The 9,720-nt window shown below is 39.7% G+C and overlaps 1 protein-coding gene across 1 annotated transcript; it reads left to right on the top strand.

Moving 5' to 3' along the window:
• The first annotated feature begins 3,335 nt into the window (after positions 1–3,335).
• LOC311139471 (interferon-inducible GTPase 5-like) lies at positions 3,336–5,899 on the top strand. Its single transcript, XM_084174353.1, has 3 exons — positions 3,336–3,389; positions 3,748–4,328; positions 4,888–5,899. The coding sequence occupies exons 2-3, from the start codon at positions 3,752–3,754 to the stop codon at positions 5,511–5,513; spliced, it is 1,203 nt and encodes a 400-aa protein (XP_084030479.1). The 5' UTR covers positions 3,336–3,389; positions 3,748–3,751; the 3' UTR covers positions 5,514–5,899.
• Positions 5,900–9,720: the final 3,821 nt, after the last annotated feature.

The raw sequence follows: 9,720 nt of genomic DNA, 5'->3' as shown, positions 1-9,720 counted from the left end.
GTTTCTGTACAGCACTTCGAGATATTAGCTGATGTAAGAAGGGCTATATAAAATAAAATTGATTGATTGATAGTACTCTGGTCCTTGTCGTTGCCAGAGGAGCCCAGGCTGTCGTGGCTGGCTGAGGGGGTGGGGGCTTCAACATCTCTGCTTTCTTGAGAAGGGATGGGCAACTCCAGGGGCCGGAATGGTGTCACTTTTCCTCCATCCCTAGCAAACACAGCTGATTAAACTGATTGCATTCTAAACTGAAGAACATGATAAGTTAAGTATTGGAATCAGGTGTGTTAGCTGGGGCTGAGGCAAAAGTCTGACACCAATCAGGCCCATGAGGACTGGAGTTGCCCATCCCTGGTCTGGAGGAACCTGGCCAGAGTCAATGTCATCATCACCACAGAGACACTTCATACAACCTGGTCAGAATATTCACACAGCACAACAACCACTACAACGACAACATGAATATGACATTAGAACATTCACACTGTTGTGACATCTGACATCTTCAGTGTTCTTGTCTTTCAACTCCAGTTTAAAGTTATTAATTAACAGCTAAAACTCGATGGGAAACGAGGGTCTACAAAAAAAGTTAAAATATTTGCACTCACAATAAATATTATGCTCTAATAATAATCCTACCCAACCTGATTTGTAAACCCTATCAAAAGCCTCAGTGAATCTAAAGCCTCAGTGCTATTGAACTTTCCCAGATGGGTCGGGTGGTTACCTATAGAGGTTGATGTTAATGAACCAGTCTTGAATCACAATGACCATGCGGCACACTGTGAAGGCAATGATCTGAAGAGTCTGATTCAAAAAGATAGCTGACCGTGTTATTAATCTAACAGTAGAAACAGGTTCAATGTACAGTATGGAAACACCTTATGCAAACACAGACAGATGTTTTAAGAGTGAATCGTAAAACTGGATTACAGGAAGTACAATATCTCTCCTTTGGAGCTCTGTAGTAATCTGTAAACTTCACTGTTGTTGCCCAGTGCCCCCTGCTGGCCCCTCACTGATCTGCATTCACGTAGGTGTGAGGGAGGTTGTACTCTGGAGGCAACTTGCGGTCGTTGTTGATGAGGTGATCCAAAATGGAGGGGCTGAGAATGGGCTGGAGGAACACACAGAGCAGAGGAACACATTGGTATAGAAAATAACATTGGAGCAAGAGGAATGGTATGTGGATTAATAAAAAATGTGCGATACAGCAAAGCGTCTTAACCGCTAATGCTTGAATCTGAACTGTGTACCCAAGAATATGACTCTTTCCTGGGTGATATAGAAGTCAATACCAATACAGCTATTTGAGAAGTTGCACTCCACAACTGGAAAAGAGCTTTCAGAGCTCAAAGTGCAAGGTATTCTAAGCCAGGTTGCAGTAGCACAGCAGACATTAACTTCTTTGCTTGAGAAACGTATCCCAGTGCTGGGTACTGTAGCATCAGGTGGGGTCACCTTCACTGCCTGCTACTACCTTCTGACATCTGCCCTCAACGACCTGAGTGAAGACGCAGAGAGAGTGATGCTTAAAGCAGTCTGAACATCTGTCACTCAGTAGACTGAGAGCATAAGAAGCGTAGAAATAAGAATTCATAGAATGGGCGTTCCCATTCAAGTCAATGATGGCATAACGGGGTGGTCATGACAGCCATTGAGAGTGTACCCAAAGATTTATTTAACTAACCCAAAATAATCAGGCTGTTTGTATATGGCTGCCATGAAGGTGAACTGTGTTTGCGTGTGATCAGGGGTGTATTCATTCTGCCGATTCTGTTGAAAAATGTTTCTTAAAACGGAAGGAAACGGAACAAAACGGGGATAAATATACCTGAATTTGTCCAATAGAAACTATTTTTATAACTGTTGGACTACTGATTACACCCTAGATCAGCTAGATGCAGGCAAGAGTGTGCAGGGCTGTATTGAATGTGTCACTGTCTGTCACCTTGATTACTCACGACCTGTTTTAAACTTTCATTCATAGGCTAAGTTGTAGCAACCTCATGATGGGTATAGGGAAAATTTGAGTATCATGTAGTAGCTTACACCTATCGATGTTACATTGAGCTGGGTGAATGGAATATGAATGACAGTCAACCAATATACTGTAATAGCAATAAGCCATGCTCATAAAAATTATTAGCGCCCTCATCTTAAACGGCACCGACCGCCACTGATGTACAGTATGTATGCTATGCATGATTGTAAGTAATTTTGGATAAAAGTGTCTAGTAAATGGAATATACTGAGTGTACAAACATTAAGGACACCTTCCTAATATTGAGTTGCACCTGCACCTTTTGCCTTAAGAACAGCCTCAATTCGTCAGGGCATGGACTCTAGAAGGTGTCGAAAGCATTCCACAGGGATGCTGGCCAATGTTGACTCCAATGTTTCCAAAGGTTGTGTCAAGTTGGCTGGAGGTCAATTGGGTGGTGGACCATTCTTAATAAAATACTTCTTAAACAACTTGTTCTTTGTTCTTGTTATTATTGGTTTCTTTTACCTTGTGTTAAATCCCTCATATATAAAAAAAAATGCTGTTTGCAACACTTGATAGGCAAAATAACTGTTATAAGACCAAGAATTAAACGTTACATCATAGTACAGTGTCAACTATCACGCTTCAGGAGAAGACACATGCAGACATTGTTGAAGTAACAAAAGTTTATTACAAAAACAGGGGGCAGGCAAACGACAGGTCAAGGGCAGGTCAGTAATCCAGATCAGAGTCCCAAAGGTACAGAACGGCAGGCAGTCTCAGGGTCAGGGCAGACAGAGGTCAATAATCCAGCGTGGTGTGAGAAGGTACAGAACGGCAGGTAGGCTCAGGGCAGGCAGAATTGTCAAAACCTGGAAAACAGGAACTTGAGAATGACAGGCGCAAGGGGAAAACCGCTGGTAGGTTTGATGAAACGCTCTGGATAAGAGCGTCTGCTAAATGACGTAAATGTAAATGTAAATGAAACAAACCGAACTGGCAACAGACAAACAGAGAACACCGGTATAAATACACTGGGGAAAATAGGGAAGATGGGCGACACCTGGAGGGGGGTGGAGACAATTACAAGGACAGGTGAAACAGATCAGGGTTTGTTTTACCCCATATGTAACTCTGTGTTGTTGTTTTTATCGCACTGTTTTGCTTTATCTTGGCCAGGTCGCAGTTGTAAATGAGAACTTGTTCTCAACTGGCTTACCTGGTTAAATAAAGGTCAAAAAAAAAAAGAAAAAAAAAATGGGTGTTACAGTCAACAACTTCAACAGTTTCAAAGGTCAAAGCAAGAACTGGAATGTTTGCATTTTGAATGTGCAGATTGAAAGTTACGAACTCACGCACCGTGTCTTTGCATACAGCGATCAGAGCTTGAGGTTAATAAAAGGTAGGTTTCTAACTATAATAATCATGGAAGGTTAGTAAGCAAGTCTAATGTGGGATGTATTAGTGTAATGTAACGATATTGCTTGAAGTCTTGACATATTTTTATAAGTTTATCTTACAGCAATATACATGCCTGGTATTCAAATGTGTTGGAAAGACTAGCCCCTGAGCAAAATTCCTTCGTTTTGGTGAATCATTCGAGACCAAATGAAAATGAACAACAACGTAAACTTAAAGCAACACTTTTTCAAAATGTGTCATTTTTAATACAAATAAAAATCGTTTTGTGTGTGTTGTGTGTGTAATATTAGTTAGTGTGAAATATCTTTACGCTTATTTTTATATTTTCTTTGAAATAGACCGATGATGGCCGATGATTATTGTGAAATCAGTGAAGATGACATTAAAGCAGCAAGACAAATTGAAGAAGCACTTGAGAATGAGAGCTTGACCTCAGCTTCAGGCAAGATTCAAGAGTATTTGAAGAAGATTAGTGATGTGCAGCTGAATATTGCTATCACAGGGGAATCTGGCTCTGGTAAATCCACCTTCATCAATGTGCTCAGGGGCCTAGGGGATGAAGAGGAATTCTCTGCTCCAACTGGTGTGGTGGAGACCACTCAGAAGGCAACGCCTTACCAACACCCAAAACATCAAAATGTAAAATTGTGGGATCTTCCTGGTATCGGCACCACAAATTTCAAACCTGAGACATACCTTCAGCAAGTTGGATTTGATTGCTATGATTTCTTCATCATAGTCTCGTCAGAACGTTTCAGAGTCAATGATGTTAACCTGGCCAAGAAGATCCAGGAAATGAAGAAGAGTTTCTACTTTGTACGCTCTAAGATCGATAGCAACATAGATGCAGAAAAAAAAAGGAAGAAGAATTTTAACCAGGATGAGACACTTCAAAATATCAGACAGAACTGTGTTGAAGGTTTGACAACACATTGATTGAGTACAGTATATACTGCAAATGTACATTACTGTCAAACAAAAATTGGACATTTCATATTTCAAAGCCACAATCTGGAATCTGTGTACTTCACAATTGTTTTTAACATATTCATTATCTCCAGCACCATGCCAGGGGCATGTTATTTGGAACATTCAGAAATAAATATGTTATGTAAAACAAACATGCCTCTCCGACATGTGGGCTCTATTCATGGCATTTCTATAATTGCAACGTTTAGCAATATTTGGCAACTGAACGTGGCCCAGTGTCCACATATATTAAAATCACTATTTTTCTGTGTCTGTAGTCAAAAAAGAAAGAAAATTACATTTTTAGTTTTAAATGTGATTTTCAAAAACTCCAATGAGTTTCCAGGGGGAAGGACCTTTTCTTCTTTTTGGGATTATAGAACATAGAAAAGCGCTGTTTCACGTATGTAGACACTGGTATGATGCTCATCTGTGTGACTGTCCAATTTGAACATTTTTAAAATCAGTGTAGTAGTTGTACTTTACGTTATTTTCTTTGCTCCTCTTAGGACTTCGAGATCATGGTCAGGGGTTTCCTCAGGTCTTCCTCATCTCCAGTTTTGAGCTACATCTCTATGATTTCCCCAATCTGGTGGAGACGATGGAGAAGGAACTTCCTGATTACAAGAGGCGTGTCCTGCTGCTATCCATTCCCAACATGAGCCTGAAAATCAACCAGAGGAAGAAAGAGAATCTCCAAGCCAACATATGGAGATCAGCTTTTGAATCTGCCTGTGTGGCAATAATACCAATTCCAGGTCTCTCTGTTAGTGTAGATATAACCATCTTGATAAGAGAGATCAGAATGTACTATCAGGCTTTTGGTCTTGATAATGAGTCGCTGAAGAGCCTTGCTGATAGAACAAATGTGCCAGTGGAGGAGCTGAAAGCAATCCTCAAGTCCCCTCTGAACAAGGAGATATCCCAAGACATGGTTATCAAAATGCTGACCAAAACAACTGGGGCAACATTGATGCTGGTTGAGTACTTTTTGAGTACCATTCCAGTCTTTGGCTCCACAGTTGCATGTGGCATTTCATTTGGCACCACCTACTACATGCTGAACAACTGTCTGAATGAGCTGGCCGAAGATGCACAAAATGTACTGATGAAGGCACTGAAGGTCGATGAGTGAGATAATGTCAAAGATAGTTTTTTGATTGTGTTTATCACAATCGAGGGATGTGTTTTCATAAGTGCCTTTATGTTGCCCAAAAATATACATAAAATACTATGCTTCTTATTGCTTATTCATACAAATTTAATCTCTATAACCTACTGCATGAAATCTATTATTTTAGTTTGAAAGGATTCTATAAACACCATGACAGTCAAATCTGAAGTTTTGAGACTATTGCATAATCATTAAATATTTTTGCTTCTGGATTTGAAAATAATACTAGTTAAGATTTAATCAATATTACTTGCCTGAAATGTAAAGGTTGTGGTTTACAAAGGATTATATACTCTTACAATATTCTTATGTTATTAGAATGTTATTAATGTTTTTACATCAGAAGAAGGGAGAAATAACAGAGTATATCTGTTTAATGTTAATGATTACATAACATTTTAATAAATTCTTGTCAAGTTGCAGAAGTGTCTTGTCTGGAATCTCAGCTCCATCTTTACATAATAAACAATCATAACATTTCAGGTGAACAGGTAACAAATACTTTAGACAATCACATATTTTGAAATAAAAATGAAACGCAGCTGTATTTACAACTAAATATGATATTCTTCTGTACCATCTGATTCTTCCATCACTTAGCAGGGTTCTTTATTATCACAGAGACACCTGAATGTGATCAGCTGTCCCTTTTTCTTCCTCTGTTACAAAGCCAGAGCCACCTAAGTTGAACTGTTGAACTATATGTAGTTCCATATGTTTCCAATGAGATGGCCCTCTTCTCAACAACAAAGACCTCAGATCACCACTGAATTAACCTGTGAGCCACACTACTGCTACCTGCACTGTCCATCGCTAGACCATCCTCTCTCTGTCTGTCTCTTCTGGTCCTCTTGTAGGACAGGGACATCTATTTCCTTCAGTATATTCATCACAACAGGTTGACAGTCCTGTAGACGGTAGTATTCAGACATGGTTGAGGACTTCTTCATCCCGTCCCAGATACGAGCTGCGTAGTAAACCTGTCACAACCACAACATAACAGTCAAATACATTTCATAGTACAGTTTTGCCTCATTTCCAGCTAATCATAAAATGTATACAGTGAGTGGTAGATATGACGACACAGGGAGATGACACTTCTAGAGCTTGGGACTATAAGATTCTAACTGCATTTTTGTCAAAATTGAGTTATTGACATAGCCTTGTTCTGTTCAATGTTATCTGCCTACAGTTCCTTCAGAAAGTATTCACACCCATTTACTTTTTTTTCTCTCCACATTTTGTTGTATTAGAGCCTGAATTTAAAATGGATTAATTTGCGATTTTTTGGTCACTGGCCTACACACAATACCCCATAATGTCAAAGTGGAATGATGTTTTTGAAATTTGTACATATTAATAAAAAATGCAAAGCTGAAATGTCTTGAGTCAGTAAGTATTCAACCTGTTTGTTATGGCAAACCTAAATAAGTTCAGGAGTCAAACTTTGCCTAACAAGTCACATAATAAGTTGAATGGACTCACTCTATGTGCAATAATAGTGTTTAACATTACTTTTACCCCACACATACAATTATCTGTAAGGTCCCTTAGTCGAGCGGTGAATTTCAAACACAGATTCAACCACAAAGACCAGGGAGGTTTTCCAACGCCTCGCAAAGAAGGGCACCTATTGGTAGATGGGTAAAAATTTAATGAAAAGCAGACAATGAATATCAATTTGAGCATGGTGAAGTTATTAATTGTGACCGACCGCCTTGATTTGGTCTTATGTAGCACATTTTAAATTTTGTTTTTTACATTGCATAAAAACAGAGACACATAGCTACAAAAAGGTATATCATACACTGCATTTGAGGAACAATGGGAAAGTAATTCTGCTTTGAAAGTTGATAAACTTATAATCTCACTTTTGAGAAAATGGCCTTTGAATGTTTTGGTATGTACAAGAGAGCTCTTCTTTGTCTACACCCATTCAACATCGTTCACACCCTCTTAAGCTTTAGCCCCACCCATCTCGTTTCGCTCTCGGAGCTTTCAGAGGAACAATGGGAAAGTAATTCTGCTTTGAAAGTTGATAAACTTGTAATCTCACTTTTGACAAAATGGCCTTTGAATGTTTTGGTACGAACTAGAGAGCTCTTCTTTGTCTATACCAAATCAGCATCATTCACACCCTCTTAAGCTTTAGCCCCAGCCATCTCTGGACGCTCTGGCCGATGAGTAGGGTTGATCCGAGCGTTCTGACCACACAACGGCAGTCAAGCACCCAAGCTAACTGGCTAATATTGGCTAGCTTGCTAGCTACTTCCAGACACAAATGAGAGGACACCCCACTGACCATTTCACTCGCCCTAGCAGAGCTGGTTAGGCTGTTTTCATGTTATCCAGAGCGTTGGTGACTAACTGTGCTGCTGGCAACAATTTAATTACGCTTTTTTTGCCGACGTTTACTGACACTGGCCATATTCAACGGGTGTTGCGTGTTCGTAAATTCATCAGTTATTCTGCACTCTGGCAGACTGAGTATTTTGTTAACCCTCCTATTATGTTGCGGGTCAATTTGACCCATTTCCACTTTTGAGTTATCTAAAATACTAGTTAATCTCTCTTTTTCTCCATGAAATTAAATGACTTTTCCTCATTTGGGCCATGAACCTAACTGCAAAATGTGGACACACTGATGTGTTGTGGAATGTCTGTGTAGATTTTGTATATAAACATGATGTTGTGGGTCATTTTGACCCGGAGGCTTTCATGTGCATAGATATTTGCACAGGTCCAAAATAAACAAGTGTCTTTGATGTATTTTGTTTTGACTGGTTCTGGTTGCACATTTATAATTATGTTTGGGTGAAAAGGAGCTTTCCCAAGCTTCTCCTTCTCAGTGTGAGAGCAGCAGATCTCTGACACAGACACTCAAAAATGAGCTCCAAAACATTTTCAGTCAATGAAGCCTTATCACAAATTCTGGACTGTGACAGTGAAATAGAAGAAGAGGTTGCAGAGACAGAGGACATTTCAGAGATAGAGGACAATGCTGTTGATGATCCAGATTGGGAATTTTTCTTTGAAGAGGATTCAGAGGAGGAGTCTGCCATACCATCCCCTCCATCAGATGAGAGAGAGAGCATGCAACAACCATCATCCAGAGAAGAGAGGACAAGGAAGTCTAAAGATGGTAATATAAACTCAACAAAAAAAGAAACGTCCCTTTTTCAGGACCCTGTCTTTCAAAGATAATTATAAAAAATCCAAATAACTTCACAGATCTTCATTGTAAAGGGTTTACACACTGTTTCCCATGCTTGTTCAATGAACCATAAACAATTAATGAACATGCACCTGTGGAACGGTTGTTAAGACACTAACAGCTTACAGACGGTAGGCAATTAAGGTCACAGTTATGAAAACTTAGGACACTAAAGAGACCATTCAACTGATCTGAAAAACACCAAAAGAAAGATGCCCAGGGTCCCTGCTCATCTGCGTGAACGTGCCTTAGGCATGCTACAAGGAGGCATGAGGACTGCAGATGTGGCCAGGGCAAACAATTGCAATGTCTGTACTGTGAGACACCTAAGACAGCACTACAGGGAGACAGGACGGACAGCTGATCGTCCTCGCAGTGGCAGACCACGTGTAACAACACCTGCACAGGATCGGTACATTTTTTATTTAATTTTTTTATTTCACCTTTATTTAACCAGGTAAACCAGTTGAGAACAAGTTCTCATTTACAACTGCGACCTGGCCAAGATAAAGCAAAGCAGTGCGATAAAAACAACAACACAGAGTTACATATGGGGTAAAACAAAACAAAGTCAAAAATACAACAGAAATACAATTAATATACAGTGTGCAAATTTAGCAAGTTATGGAGGTAAGGCAATAAAATAGGCTATAGTGCAAAATAATTACAATTTAGTATTAACACTGGAATGATGTGCAAGAGATGATGTGCAAATAGAGATACTGGGGTACAAATGAGCAAAATAAATAACAATATAGGGATGAGGTAGTTGGGCGGGCTAATTTCAGATGGGCTGTGTACAGGTGCAGTGATCGGTAAGGTGCTCTGACAACTGATGCTTAAAGTTAGTGAGGGAGATAAGTGTCTCCAGCTTCAGAGGTTTTTGCAATTTGTTCCAGTCATTGGCAGCAGAGAACTGGAAGGAATTGCGGCCAAAGGAGGTGTTGGCTTTGG

This window comes from Coregonus lavaretus (assembly GCF_964263955.1).
Source record: "Coregonus lavaretus genome assembly, chromosome: 13".
Lineage (NCBI taxonomy): Eukaryota > Metazoa > Chordata > Actinopteri > Salmoniformes > Salmonidae > Coregonus > Coregonus lavaretus.
This window is presented reverse-complemented; position numbering and strand designations above follow the sequence as displayed.

Excerpts from the sequence above, each read along its gene's own strand:
- LOC311139471 (XM_084174353.1), top strand. The coding sequence starts at position 3,752 with ATGATGGCCGATGATTATTGTGAAATCAGTGAAGATGACATTAAAGCA. Across the intron at positions 4,329-4,887 it reads CAGACAGAACTGTGTTGAAG|GACTTCGAGATCATGGTCAG; the intron begins GTTTGACAACAC and ends TGCTCCTCTTAG.